The following is a 15,873-nucleotide window of genomic DNA, read 5'->3' as shown; positions in this document are numbered from 1 at the left end:
GTTTTTAAAAATTCCTGATGCTTATTTTATTTTAAATTCTGCCTGAAAATAATAATGAAAGTGTGTTTCTCATAGTTGCTGCATTAACTTTTTTCCAATATATTGACCTTGTTTTATTTCATTGTCACAAATGTTATACCTGTTAATTTATTTAGGATATCATAAATGACCACACTCTGCCCACTTTATCCTGACTTAGATTTTAGCAGGTTTTTTTTTTCCTTCCCCCTCCAGTATGTTTCTCAATTCTCTTTTTTTTTAATTTTCCATATTTTTAGCACAGCTAAATATCTCCTTGATAAGCATTGTTTGATTTGTAGCTAATTGTAGCAACTGCTTTTTCATTATTTATGAGAGTCTGTCAAATTCCATTTGGAATTCTGACTGAGATAAAGCTTATTCCAGTTGCTAATATGACCACAACAGTAAAACAATTAAGAACTCTTTTTTAAAAAGCCCAGATGCTACTAATATCTTTGTAAGTGACCGGGTATTTGCTCTTTCATTTTTATTTGTATGTATTAAATTTATTACCATGGTCTCATTGATTTCAATACATGCATTTATAAATTGCATTTTCTTTCTTCTTAATTTTACATTTATAAAATAGATTTGTGAATATTCATTAAGGCATATAGAATTTCTCTCATTATCAGCAGGAAAATCTGAAAAATATTTAATTGATTGTTATTTTGAGTATTTGAATCATATCTGATATTTGGGTCAGTGCAAATTTAAAATATTACAATGCAAGTATTTTATGACTATTATGATCATAATAATAACAATGACAATGATAATTTTTAATAATTAAAACCTTTGCTATTCCTACAAAAGAACAAAAAGAGAAAAAAAGTAACCCTTGCATTGGCATGGCTATACGGAAACATTGTTCACTCTCATCTCTCAAATATAGTCATAAAATACATGAGAAATCTTCAGGAAAGAACACAGGATAGAGAAAGCCATTAATATCAGTAGTAATATTTAAGTATCACATAATTTAAACAATTTTGCTTGGAGTTATTGCACTGTCGTGAGTTTTATTGTGCTCAATTTATTAGTTAAAGCCTTCAGGGTTCACTGGCATTTATTTTTCAGGAAATCTGATTTTGACATTAGGTTTTAAGTACATAATATACCTACTTTGTTTTACCTGGTACTTTTATTTTCAAAAATTGCTTCACATTTATCAATACAAATATTTCCAAATTTTATTAAAGGAAACAAGTGGAACTTAACAATGTTTTTTAAGAGGGACTGTAATAATTTAAGTCTCTCTACTCTAAAACACAAAATATTTTATTTACTTATTTTTTTTTGGTTTTAAATTAAATCAAGAAGATTTAATAAAGACTGACTGAAGTCTTTTCCATTGAATGAGCATTTGATTCTTGAGGGAAGCCTTTTCTCTTGCCAGACCAGTCATGTCTGGATGGCAGGAGATGCTGTTGTTCAGACATGAGTCAGACCAGAGATAATACTGGCAGATACTTGTTGGGGTTTTCACATTTTGTTTGTGCAAAGGCCTATCACTTATATTAAATTCTTTTTATGGATTGAATGGGCTCTTCCTAGTTTCTGTAGTCTTTGCCACTTGTGTCAGCCTCCTCAAATGGGGTGTTGACAGATATAAGCAGAAGGCAGAAACCCTCCTAAAATGTGTCCCCAAAACTGAAGCTTAAAACTTCAGTAAAGACTTTGGAACCCCATTTACACAGAATATTGGAGCACCATAGATAAGGGAACCACTTGTCCAGATCATTAGCAAAACGTAAATAGGCACTTTGTACTGATTTGCTAGCTGGGAAACCAGAATGTTTGAGTGTTTATTTATAGGGAGGCTTTCTTTTAAAAAAAAAAAAATCTCACTTTTTGTTATCTTTTTTTCCCCCTAATTAGGACAGAATTTTACCCTAAGGCAGTTAGGAGTTTGTGAACCAGCAACTCGAAGAGGACTGGCATTTTGTGCGGAAATGGGGCTCCCCCACAGAGGTTACTCTATCAGTGCAGGGTCAGATGCTGATACAGAAAATGAAGGAGTGATGTCCCCAGAGCATGCCATGAGACTTTGGGGCAGGGGGGTCAAATCGGGCCGAAGTTCCTGCCTGTCAAGTCGGTCCAACTCAGCCCTCACCCTCACTGATACAGAGCATGAAAACAAGTCGGACAGTGAGAATGGTAAGTTTAGAATTCTGTCTTTTATTTTGGTTTGGTTTGGTTTTTATGTTGGCTTTTCACTGATTCGTTGATATGGTTGACATGGAATTTTTTAAAAAATGCAGTCAAATTGGAGAAATGACCTCAAAAATGTATTTTGGGAGGGGAAGGATCAATATTTATTATCAGTTGGCTAAATTATGTGAACCTGATGTTTGAGTTACATTTTGGAAGAATAGTTTGACCATATTTAAGTGGGGGGGAAGAAGGAAAAGATTAGCTTTGACTTATCTTAAACCATGTCACCTGTTATCCTCAGTGGAGTAGGGAAGCAAGGGGCGATAAAGTTTATCCTCCAGGGCAGCTTGCAATCAAAGATGTCTTTGTAAATTCCTCTTGAAGACATCTCAAAGAAGTTGCAGAATCTTCGAATGGATGAGTGAGCACATAGAATAGTTTATTAACAGGGCTCTGGTGATTGAAGAACAAATCTGATTGTGCTTTAAACTTACCAGTTGATGAGAGCAATTGAAATCATGGTAAAGAGGAGAGGGTGGCCTTTGAAGTGCTTTAGAGACTGGATTACTATGCAATTAAAATCTATGCCCACCACCCTATCCCCCTGCCCCCCATTAGACTTTCTGAAATCGAAATAGCAGCTTGGCACATTTTAAAGACAAACAGTTTTTATCCATTATTAGAGTTTTTTTTTTCTTCTTGCTGGTAGGAAAAGAGGTAATAAAGATCAGAATTTATTTTAATATTACTTTTTAAAAATATGCTTGATTTCTAACAATCATAGCTTCATGTATGTTTAAGGGAAGAATGTGAAGCCTTGAGCTCTATGGTACCACATAACAAAAGACACATTTCTCTTAAGTATTTAATATAAACCATGAACTTAAGGGCCCAATGTAATTATTAATGCTTTATATCTAAGATGTATTAAAAAACAGAAAGGAGAATAAAGAGGAGATTGGTGTGAATTGCAAATAGGGAAGAGGGCTGTTTTACTTTGGATTTTAGTTTTGACTTTTTTTTTTGCTCTGATAACCTTGTCTGCAAATAGAAAGATTTAATAATGATTGTTAGATTCCAGTTTCAACCAGTACTGTTTTCCTGTGTCTTTTTAAAGACAAATTTGACATTTTCAATACTTCACTATTTGTTATGTGTGAAATCATCTTCATCACCAACCATTGTGATATTTTCTTAAAATGTTTTTGAGAAAAAATGGTCGTGCCTGGGTTGCAGTAAAACCTGCCAAAAATAATTTGAGAGATAAAAATATGCTATCCAATTTCCCCCCAGAATAGTTACCAGAGGCAGCTGATAGGGTGGTAGATAAAGCACTGAAGATGGAAACAGGAAGACATGAGTTCAAATTTGGTTTTAGAGAATTCCTAGAGGAATGACCCTGACAAGTCACTTAACCTGTTTCCTTCAGTTTTCTCATCTGTAAAATGAAGATAATAATAATATTTACCTCACAGGGTGATTGTGAGGATCATTTAAAATAATATTCCAAAATCCTTATTCCCATCCCTCTCCCATCTCTACCCTTTTTGCCCTAATTAATCCAAGGGATATATTCACATGGATCTTCATGCTAAAATCCAGAGTCTACATCTAATTATATAAAATAAAATAAACCTTCTCCCTCTCTTCCCCTCTTTGGAGGTATACACACATACAGAGTTACTCTGGTTCCATTCAAATCACTTGCTCCTAAATTATATGATAATATAATAATGACAATAATAATGACAATAACTTTTTATTATATTTTCTTGGATTATCTCTAGTAAACTTTTTTACCCAATCCACCTGCCCAACTACTTCTATATTCAGAGTGTATGAATCAATTTTATCATATTCTTAAAACTAAAAGAAATAATGGAAGTTATATTATCTACCACTTTCATATGCTTTCCAAGATTAAATATAATTAATTTCCTCATTAATAAAACAAATATTACAAATTTTGCAGCTTTCAGTTAACCTAATATGGTGTTTTCTTTTGCTTGTTTACCTCTGTGATGTTATATTATCAACTAGCAGAGAAAACACCACTTTCTAGAGTTATTATAAACTTCATAGGTGTTTTGTTTTAGTTTTTAAATTCAATATATTTTTCAATTAATAAGCAATTGCTTTTTATTTTCTACTACATCTAGCCTTCCTAAAAAGAAAGGAAAAATCATTTTAACAAATATTAGTAATCTATATGAGTTATATCCAGAAATGTGTCTCACATACTCTTTTTGTTCTTGTTTTTGCAAGGCAATGGGTTAAGTGACTTGCCCAAGATCATACAGCCAAATAAGTATTACGTGTGTGAGGCCAGATTGGAATTCAAGTCCTCCTGACTCCAGGGCCTGTGCTCTATCCACTGTACAACTTAGCTGCCCTGAGGTAAACTTCTTAATCAAAATAACATAGGTAATAAGGAGCAGAAGAAGATTTGAACCCAGATCCTCTGACTCCCAACCTTACTTTCTCATTATATCATGGATTTTACTTTAGAATAGTACCGACCTCATAGTTTGGTTATGAGAATCAAATGAGTTGATAATATCTGTATACATAGTGAAGTAAACATTTATTAAGAAGATGTTCTCCTCTTCCTTCAAATTGATTACATGCAGCCTAAAATTTTTAAGATAAATCATAAGGAGTAAACTTAGCTTTGAAATCATCAAATGCATAAAAATGGGGAAGAAACATGAATTTCTAGTGGGAGTGTTATTTGTACTTGAGATAATGGTTTTGACATTAGGTCATGAAACAACAATGAAGCCAATAAAATTATATTTATTTATATATTTTCATTTTCTCTGTATTAATATGCTTTTCATATAAAATCTCACTATCTGAGGCATATTTTTCATAAATATTTCCCATTTTAGTCATTATTCTTTCTCCCTTTACTAGCTTCATATAGACTCAAATCTGTAAACATTAAAATGTCACACATTCCTTGCATGAAATTTAATCTGATACAGATTCACTAACTATTGACATACCTAATACTGAATTCCTCTAACTCTCTTGTTTTGTTTACTTTTTCTGAAGTCATTTATGTCTTCAAATGGATATTCCTTTCTCCTCTACTTACTCCATATAGTGCTAGTTGATTTTCTCGGATTCTCTAAGTCTACCATCATATCATCTACAAAGAGTGAAAGTTTTGCTTCCTCATTACCAATTCTAATTCCTTCAATTTCTTTTTCTTCTCTTATTGCTAAAGCTCACATTTCTAATGCTATATTGAATATCAGTGATGATAATAGGCATCCTTGTTTCACCCCTGATCTTTTTGGAAATGCTTCTAATTTATCCCTATTACATATAATGTTCATTGATGGTTTTTAGATGAATACTACTTATTACTTAAGGGAAACTTTTTTTATTCCTATACACCCTAGTATTTTTAATAGGAATAGATGTATGCTTTTTTTCAGCAACTATTGAGATAGTCATAAGATTTCTGTTGGTTTTGTTATTGATATGTTCAATTACATTGTTTTCCTAATATTGAATCATCCCTACTTATCTAGTAGAAATCTTACTTGATCATGGTGTATTATCCCAATAATAACTTCTTGCAATCTCTGCTAAATATCTATAATTTTTTTCTCTTGCTGGTTTAGGTATCAGTACTATATTGCTGTCATAAAAGGAATTTGGCAGAGCTATTTTTTAAAATAGTTTACATAGATTTGGAATTAATTGTTCTTTAAATGTTTGAGAGAATTCACATAAATCCATCTGGGCCTGGAGATTTTTTTCTTAGAGAGCTTATTGATAGTTTCTTTAATTTCTTTTCCTGAAATGGGATTATTTAAGTATTTTACTTCCTCTTCTCTTAATCTGGGTAGGTTATATTTATGTAAACATTTGTCTATTTCACTCAGATTGTCAAATTTATTGGCATATAGTTGGGCAAAATAGCTCTGAATTATCAATTTAATTTCCTCCTCATTGGTGATGAATTTACCTTTTTCATTTTTGATACTTGAAATTTGATTTTTTCTTTTTTTAAAAAATCAGATTAAGTACAGATTTATCTATTTTATTGGTATCTTTATAAAACCAACTCTTAGTTTTACTAGTTAGATCAATGGTTTTTCTTGCTTTCAATTTTATTAATTTCTCCTTTGATTTTCAGAATTTCAAATTTGGGGGGCAACTAGGTGGTGCAGTGGATAGAGCACAGGCCCTGGAGTCAGGAGGACCTGAGTTTAATAGTAACCTCAGACACTTAATAACCTAGCTGTATGACCTTGGACAGGTCACTTACCCCCCCCATTGCCTTGCAAAAAAAAAGAATTTCAAATTTAGTATTTAATTGGATATTTTAATTTTTTTCTTTTTCTAACTTTTTTTAGTTGTATGCCCAATTCATTGATCTCTTCTTTCTCTATTTTATTCATGTAAGCATTTAGAGATAAAAAAAATTCCTCTAAAAACTGCTTTGGCTGCTGGAATGATATCTCATTGTTGTAATTATCCTGGATGAAACTGTTGATTATTTCTATGATATGTTGTTTGATTTACTCACTCTTTAAAATTGGGTCATTTGGTTTATATTTCCATGGCCCTTTATTACATGCAATTTTTATTACATCATAATCTGAAAAGAATGCATTTCATATTTCTGCCTTTATCCATTTGATTATAAGGATTTTATGCCATAATGCATGGTCAGTTTTAATATAGGTGCCATGTCCTTCAGAGAAAAAAGTATATGCCTTTCTCTCTTCATTCAATTTTTTCTCATTTCTAAGGTTTCTAAGATTCTATTCACCGTAATTTCCTTCTTGCTTATTTTGTGATTAGATTTATCTAATTCTGAGAGAGGGAGATTGAGGTCCCCCACTATGATAGTTTTTCTGCCTATATCTCCCTGTAATTTGTATAGTTCCTCCCCTAAAAATTTGGATGTATACCACTTGAGGTATATTTGTTTAATAATAATAATATTATTTCATTACTTCATTGCCTATGGTGCCTTTTAAGAAGATATAGTTTCCTTCCTTATCCTTTTTAGTGAGATCTCTTTTTGTCTGTCTGAGTGGATTGCTACTCTTGGTTTTTTAAATTCAAATGAAGCATAATATATTTTGCTCCAGTCTTTCACTTTTATCCTGTGTATATCTCTCTGCTTCAATTGTTTTTCTTGTTAACAACATATTGAAGTATTATAGTTTTTTGCTATCTGCTTTTGTTTTGAGGGAGAGTATTTCCCATTCTTATTTACAGTTAACTTTGTATTTCCCTCCATGCTATCTTTCCTCCCCATCAACAATATTTTGCTCCCTTTCCCCTTAAGCTTTTCTTTCTAATTTTAACTTTTACTTCAATTTTCACTTTTACTTTTATCAGTCTCTTCTTCCCCTTTCCCCCCTTACTTCCCTGTAGATTTTTAAAACTCAATTGTATGTATGTTGTTTCCTCTTTGAGCCAAATCTGTTAAGAGTAGGATTTACTCGGTATTCAAACCCTCCCTTCTTTCCCTTTACTATAATAGGTCTTTGTCTCTCTGCATGTGGTGTTATTTATCCTCAAATGACTGCCCTTCTTCTAGTATAATACTTTTTTTTTATCTTTGTTATTGTAACCCTGTCTTGTGCCTACAAACCCTCTGTCAAAAATATACTTCTTTTATCTGTCTTAATAGATGTATCTTTCTCAAGGACTGATTGATTGATTGATTGATAACCAATATTGTCTCATAATCACTGTCTAAGTCACTACCCTCTTCTGTTCTATTAGAAAAACACATCTCAAGAGTCATAAACAACAATAAAATTATAGTCAATTTATACAACACCCTTTCTCAAGTACCCTCCATGGACACACAATCTTCATGAGCCAAAACATCATGCAAAGCTAAATCATTTCACGAATCATTTATACCATTCCCCCTCTAATCATTCTTCGTCCAATTGTAGCCAAAGCATCAAGCAAAGTAAAATTGCCTCATGATTTCTTCATGTCCAGTCCCTCTAACTACACATTCTTTTTCTATCCCTATAGTGCTCTAGCCATGGTACTTACAACCCTCGCCCACCAAAGTATTGAGTATTCTTTCTCCCTCTACCCCTATAGCACTCCAACACAGCATTTACTCTCCCTCACTAAAATATTGGGTCCCTTTTTTCCCTCTCAGTAATACTCAGTAATACTCCAACAATAGCACTACAACCCTAGTTAATTAAACTATGCAATAAGATAAGATCACTTCATGATCTATTTATGTCCAGCTCCTCTAAGTATACTTCCTCCATCCCTATTGTACTACAACCCTCCTTAACTAAAATATGTAATAAAATAATATCACTTTGTGGTTTAATATTATATACACACCCTTTAAGTACTCTCCCTCTCTCTGCCCCAGTAGAAAATACAACCCTCTTAATCAACATCACTTCATGACTCCTTTATACCCATATTCTCTAGTACAATCCTTGTAGTTATATTTAACCCTCATTAGCTAAGGTATTGGCTAAAAACTCAAGTTTTCTGGTCATCCTATACCAATACCTTCTCTCTAAGTATTTTTTCTTTTAACTATACTAAGAGAAATACAATTCTTAAGATTATTATCTTCCCTTGTAAGGACTGTATACAGTTTAATGTTCTTGACGAGCATTTTTTTTCTCCTTTCTGTTTAGCTTTTTTATGCATCTCTTGAATCTGTATTTGAATTCTATTCTTTTTTATCAGAAAATTTTGCAAGTCTTCTTTCATTAAAACTCTGTCTTTTCCACAGAAAGAATATACTGAATTTTTCAGGGTAGTTAATTTTTAGTTATAATCCAAGGTCTTTTGACCTTCAGAATATCATATTTCAGGGCCTCTGATTGTTTAATGTTGAAACTGAAAAGTCCTGTGTAATTCTGATTATGCTTCCTTGGTATTTAAATTGCTTCTTTTTAGCTGTTAGCGTATCTTCTCCTTTAGTTGAGAATTCTGGAATTGGCTATTAATTTCCTTGGCGTTTTTATTCTGGGGTCTCTCTGGAGGTGTTTTTCAAAAACTATGAAATTTTTTTATTCTAGGATATTAGTGCAGAAAGAGATTTTCCAGGATCTTTTTTTTTTTTACTATGGCTTCCAGGTAGACCAATAATTCATAAACTATCTCTTCTGGGTCTAGTTTATAGGTCATTTGTTTGTCCTAAACTATATTTCACATTTTCTTCAATTTTTTTCAGCCTTTTGGTCCTGTTTGATGGAATCTTGGTGTCATTAGTTTCCACTTGTACAGTTTTTAGGGTTTTATTTTCTTCACTTAGTTTTTGTGTTTCCTTTTCCAGTTGGTTAATTTTACTTTTTAAATAAGTTATTTTCTTTTCCAGATAGATTATTTTATTTTATGTTTATGAGTTATACTCTTTTTCAAGTTTGGTCATTTTTACTTTTAAAGGAGTTGATTTCTTCAGTCAATTTTTTCGTTATTCTCCTATATGGCTCTTATTTCTTTTTTTTCCCCTCCATTTTTCTTCTCTGTGTCTTCTTTGTTTTTTAAAATCCTTTTTCAGTTCTTCCAAGAGCTTAAACTCCTTTGAGACTTCTCATTAGGTAATTTGTCACTACTTTCTTTTTTTCTGAGATGGCATTTTTAGTAGATTTTAGTAGATTTCTATGGTTAGCGTTCTTTTTGGGCTTTTGCTCATTTTGATAAATTGGGTTATAGGGAGTACAGTTCCAAATTTTGGGACTGGGGCTGAGATCTGGTTCCTGAGTTATTGCTTGCCACTGATGCCTATGTAGAGGTTTGTTACTAACCCAGTCCTGTCTGTTACCCCAGAGTTCCCAGGGCTCAGACTTTGTCTGGGTTTGGAACCCTTCCTGCTGGTTTGTTGAGCCAAATCTTAAGCTGTGCTGTAGCTTCTCACTGCCCACCCCCCGGTTTGGGTTATACTTCCCCTTTACCCCCCCCCCCCAAAGATACACTTTTGCTGAAGTTTCTCCTCAATATCTTGAGTTGAGAATTTGTTTTGCTCTTCTTTTGGTGGGATCTATATCTTTAAGATCTGTTTAGAGGCTTCATTTAAAGTTGTGTCAAGAAAACCATCTTGGAAGGGGTGTGTGTGTGTGTGTGTGTGTGTGTGTGTGTGTCTGTGTGTGTGTGTCTTTGTGTGACATCCGAGAAGAAAGTGGGTCAAAGGATTCCCCATAATGATGTGACAATAAGAATTTGACTCCAAGGTAGTTTCATCTGTGGATTTTAACATTTGATTTATTTATTTTTTGGCATGTAGAAAAACTGTAAATATAGATCCCCCCCCAACATTAATAAAATTATGCAAGTAGACTGTCTGATGTTCTAATTACAGCTTCAAAGAAGAGTTTAGTCACTAAAAAAAAGGATTAGATTTCATTTATTTATTGATAGGGAGGCCAACAGTCCAAGTGCAGAAGGCACTAGAACTGCTGTGAGGCTAATGAAATTTTGATGGTCTATGTATCCCATGAGAGTAAAAAAAAAATATTCCGACCATGTCACAAGTCTCCATATCAGTGGAGATGCAAAACAAATGTAACATTTATTCTCTCCCACCCTATACAACCTCTACCAGTCTTGGAAGAGGGGAAGAAAAAAATCATTTTAAAAAATAGTTGACAGCATACATGAGTTTTATGTAGAATTTAAAATGTAAATCTTACTCTAAATTAAGGGTGCTGGAGTAATTCCTTCTTTGACATGTATTGATTTTTTTGTTCCAAGTCAAGTATCTTGTAACCAGGGCAAATACTAGTGATGCAGTGATTTATGTCCTCCAATTAACAGTGGTTCTAGTAAGCTGTTGAAATGTGACAAAATAAATGTGATGAGCCTCCCAAATCAAAGGGAAAATTACCAGAGTGCCCTACATATTTCAGGTATCTTCCTGTCCCCAAAGTGTTGTTACCAGGTTACTCATTGGATTTTGATGACCCTACTTTACAAGTAATCTGACCCCTAATCCAAAAGCACATCTCCAATCTGGACAAAAAACAAAGACCTTTTCTGTTAAGAAAAAAAAAAGCAAACAGAAAATCCTCCCCAAAAACTGACTTAAAGGAGGATTTTTAAATATCTGCATGGGCATTATGGTCCCAAAGCATATGATTTCCTTTCTTTATTCTCTTAATTAAGCAGATTCGCCATAAGAAGAGACCCTTTATTTCAATAAAGAGACCTGCAAATATGGTTTGGGGTCTTTGTGGAGTCTTCATTTACTTTCCCATTTTCCCTCCTATATTCATAACCACACCTTCTTTTAATTTACTGCAATTAAGCAGAGGTCTATTGAGAGGTGTTGATAATTAGCCCTATAGCAGGAGACTTCAAAGATTTCAGTCTTCTCCTGGCCCCTCTGGCCAAAGGAAATTTCCAAGGTAGCTTTCTCCATTGATAGCCTCTTACTTAGGCAGTCAATTAAAAGACCATTTAATTGATGCTGATCAGTTTACATAGTGAAATAAATCATTCCTGAAGTCTTTATTTCTTACCTGGGGGTCTTAGCAATATACCTGCTTCTGAGAACTCACTAATGCCTCACTAATTGGTGCAGACCAAGATCTTATATAGCTAACCATGATGTTGGAAGTTTGTGAGAGGATTGTCAGTATAATACCCTTGGAGTTTTTTTTCCACATTGGAAACACTTTTCCAGGAAACAACTGCCCTTAAAAGAGTTTAGAGAAAATATATTCATGGCAAGAATAAGGTCTACCAAACTGAATTACTGTAATTATTGTATTTTAAAATGGGAAAGGTGTATATTTCCTGAAGGAATTATATAAATTATTTTATTAGGAAGACTACATCAACCTGTCAAAGGGGGGCTTGTAATTATTCTGTAGCAACAATTGCCAAAGCAATTTTATGATTGTTTGAGAGGCAGATTAATGAGTTTACAGAAATTGTTACAGACCATGATTTTTTTCCCCTTTATAAGGCAATGGAATATGAAAATATTGACACTTTTCTCAAATGTCAAGAATTTCCCAAAAAGTCATGGACAGGGGCGGCTAGGTGGCATAGTGGATAAAGCACCAGTCCTGAAGTCAGGAGTACCTGGGTTCAAATCCGGTCTCAGACACTTAATAATTACCTAGCTGTGTGGCCTTGGGCAAACCACTTAACCCTGTTTGCCTTGCAAAAACCTAAAAAAAAAAAAGCCATGGACAAGAGATTAGCCCAGTATTATTTAAATATAATGTGCCCACAAGGCATATTCAAGGAATGCAATAACTGAGTAACCTTTTCCTTCAGGGTGGTGCTACTGTTTCCAGTTTAGCTCAATTAAACAAACATTTATTGTGCATTAGGACAACTAGAATGCTCAGCTAGGCTGGAAGACCCATATTCAAATCCATCCTCAAAACATGTAATAGCTTTGTGACCCTGGGTAATTCACTCCCTTTGCTTCAATTCACTGGATAAGGAAATGGTAGACCCCTCCAGTACATTTACAAAGAAAAGCCCATGGACAATGTGGTCAGCCAGGGAAAAAAAGTGTCAGACAAGACTGAAAATGACCAACCATGTCACTTATAATAAAAAGATAAAAATGAAACAGTCCTTGCCCTCAATAAATTTACATTTCAAGAGAAAATAGAATTAGTCATTTCTGGATGAAGGGTCTTAGCAACTGTGATGATCTTATAGAAGATATCATGTGAGCTAAACTTTAAAAGGAAATCAGGGTTTAATGATATAAAAGTGAAGAGGAAAAAATATTCCATAATTGTTATGGGATCTATAACATAATAAGTGATAGCTTAGGTATGAATTCTATTAGGGGTCCTTGGGAATGTAGTGGCAAAAACTGGGTGTATGGTCACTATCTTTTTTTCTTTTGGTTAGGTACCTTGTAATGATAGAAAAGTCAGAAGAAATCAGTTTGCAATTATTTTAATCAAAATTCAAATCACAGTACTCCCTTCCAAAAAAAGTCAGTTTCACATATATCTATATCCACATATGATTTAATGACTTAATGTCTACACTATAGTTTCTAAATATGATTTCAGAATTCTAGGTCTTTGGACAAACTATGACTCTTCAAGAAAACAGCATATTAATTCTTACTGAATCCACTATCTTGCTTCTTTATGTTCATACACAAAAGGTAACACATAATACAACTCATCTCAAAATAAATTGTAAATGTGTATTTAACCATGGGGTTAAATAATAAACCATGCTATGTTCATATCAAAACAGAACATGGATGGTTTTCACTTTGGTTGTGATTTTTACATCCTTAAAAAAGTAAAAATTGTTTTAATTGATAAACTAATTTATTAACTTATTTTAATTAACAAATTAAAGAACAATAAGTATGCAGAATCAGTTTTATTATAATTATCACCAGCATAGAAAAAGTCTCACAAAAACAAAGATGGGATTTTTTGTTGTTCATTTAAAAGATATTCAAGCATTTGGAGTATAATTTATAGACTTAAAAGACTTTTTTATATTTTAACATTTCAAAAAATTAATTTGATATTAGAATAATTTTACTTAAACACATAATTTCATTATTTATTTCCCTCTATATGTGAAAATGATATCCATATTTATGGAATTTTAACATCAAGAGAGAGATAATGAAGTTTATGTTGAATATTAGGTTTATTTGTTGGCATGATTCAGTTTTCCAGAATTAATGCAGCAGAAATAAGTTAAGACTAAAGAAAAATTGAAATATAGTAAGATTACTTTAAATTAATCCTAATTGGGGTGGTTAGGTGGTGCAGTGGATAGAGCACTGGCCCTGGAGTCAGGAGTACCTGAGTTCAAATCTGGCCTCAGACACTTAATACTTATCTAGCTGTGTAGCCTTGGGCAAGCCACTTAACCCCATATGGCCTTGCACAAAAAAAAAAAACTAAAAAAAAATTAATATTAATTTGGAGTGTTCTGAACTTAAAGGAATTTAAGGGAAAGGCCAAAACTAAAGTTGGTGCTTTTTTTTTTCAGTGCAGTATTATTACTTCTAGGCCATATAGTAAATTGAAAAAGGTTACTGAAGACTCTTGGAGAATTTGCTGTAATGATTACAAATGTTCATAAATTTAGAGAAAGATGATCTATAATTAATAAATAATTTGAAGAGCAAAGAAATGATAGAACCAATAGAGACAAAAATTATCAAATCTAAACCTTTCATTTTACATATGAGAAAACTGAGCCATGGAGGTAAAATGATTTATCCAAAGTCATAGTTAAGTGACTGAGCTAAAATTATGGTTCTGAGCTTCTGACCATATTCTTATTCATTGATTTGCAAAATGATGCAAAAGATCTATAAAGTCAATAAGTGTTTGTTAAACTTCCACTATGTGTAAATGCCTGGATTAGGATAAAAAAAGAAAAAGAAAATAACAGTCTTTAACAACAAAAAATTTACAATCTAATTGACAGAGGGGTGCATAGGGGAGAGATAAATAAATAATTATATATATATATATTTATATATATATATATATATATATATAAAGAGAGAGAGAGAGAGAGAGAGAGAGAGAGAGAGAGAGAGAGAGAGAGAGAGGATACATTGGAGGTAAATGTATGTTCATACATACATAAATAAAATTAAATTAAAAAAATAGTTCCTTGCTATCCTTGTACATTAACAATTTCTTCAGTGCTATAGAAAAGATTTCTAAGGCAAAGACACATTTTAACCTCTGTCACCTCCAAATTATTTTAAAATTAAATCCAAATTAATTATATTTTGGTATCTTCTAAGACTTTGGTCTTAAAACATTATAAATCAATGTTTTATTATTTAACAAGCCTGTATCTACAAAGTTAGTACTTAACTTTTGAAAGATAAGGCACCAAAAACCAGACAATGTTAAATATTTATTCCCCATTTGCTTTAGTGTCCTAAGAAATAAGAGATTAACTGGAATAATACCATGAGCACTGCGTAGTTATCACTTGGTTAATAGTTTAGTTTCTATATTTTTGACCCTTGCTATATTAAAAGCTATCCAAATTTTTTTCCCTCATTTTCCTGATCTGACCTCTTAAAAAAAGATATGAGTATGCTTATAATAAAATTTTATATAATATATAAATATATAGCATAATTATATAACATGTATATACATATACATATATATATTTTCTTTTAAAAATAGATCTAATTCATTCTTTTTTCCTTTACAGCAGTCATTTAATTCCTCCCAAAACCTCCCTTGTGAAAAAAAGGAAAATAATTCATGAAAATATCTGATTTAATGGCTACAATCAACCATGTATACTATAGTTTTTCATTTATCTACTGCTAAGTTTGGAGTTGTATTCCTGAATAGCCATTGTTTTGACAATGACTCAAAATTTTACTTCCTTTTAGTCACCTTTACCCTTTACTTTGTTCTACTCATTGTATATATTGGTTTATATAAGTTGTAGTAAACTGTATCAATTCATTTAGACCTCCCCATTATTCCCCAAATTCTTCATTTCACCATTTCTTATTACATAATAATATTTCACTGACTTCCTGTTTTTAGCATCTCTGATAATTTGCATGGCATAAGATACGACTTAAAGGTTTTAAAATTTTTCATTTTTCCTCCCTTAGTGATTTCAGGTCTTTTTTTTTCATTTGTAATTGGCAGTCCTACATAGTTCATATCTTGTGATCACTTAGAATGTGTCTTTGAAGTTATATATTTGTATCATTTTCCTATAGTA

At 32.4% G+C, this 15,873-nt stretch overlaps 1 protein-coding gene across 1 annotated transcript in view; it reads left to right on the top strand.

Moving 5' to 3' along the window:
- Positions 1-15,873, top strand: part of TENM3 (teneurin transmembrane protein 3) — a 3,314,517-nt gene that overhangs the window by 2,710,677 nt on the left and 587,967 nt on the right. Inside the window, exon 12 of the mRNA XM_074231559.1 lies at positions 1,903-2,181. Within this exon, the coding sequence (XP_074087660.1) occupies positions 1,903-2,181 (279 nt within the window). The remainder of the gene's footprint in view (positions 1-1,902; positions 2,182-15,873) is intronic.

Source organism: Macrotis lagotis, chromosome 3 (genome assembly GCF_037893015.1).
Source record: "Macrotis lagotis isolate mMagLag1 chromosome 3, bilby.v1.9.chrom.fasta, whole genome shotgun sequence".
In the NCBI taxonomy this organism is placed as follows: Eukaryota; Metazoa; Chordata; class Mammalia; order Peramelemorphia; family Peramelidae; genus Macrotis; species Macrotis lagotis.
This window is presented reverse-complemented; position numbering and strand designations above follow the sequence as displayed.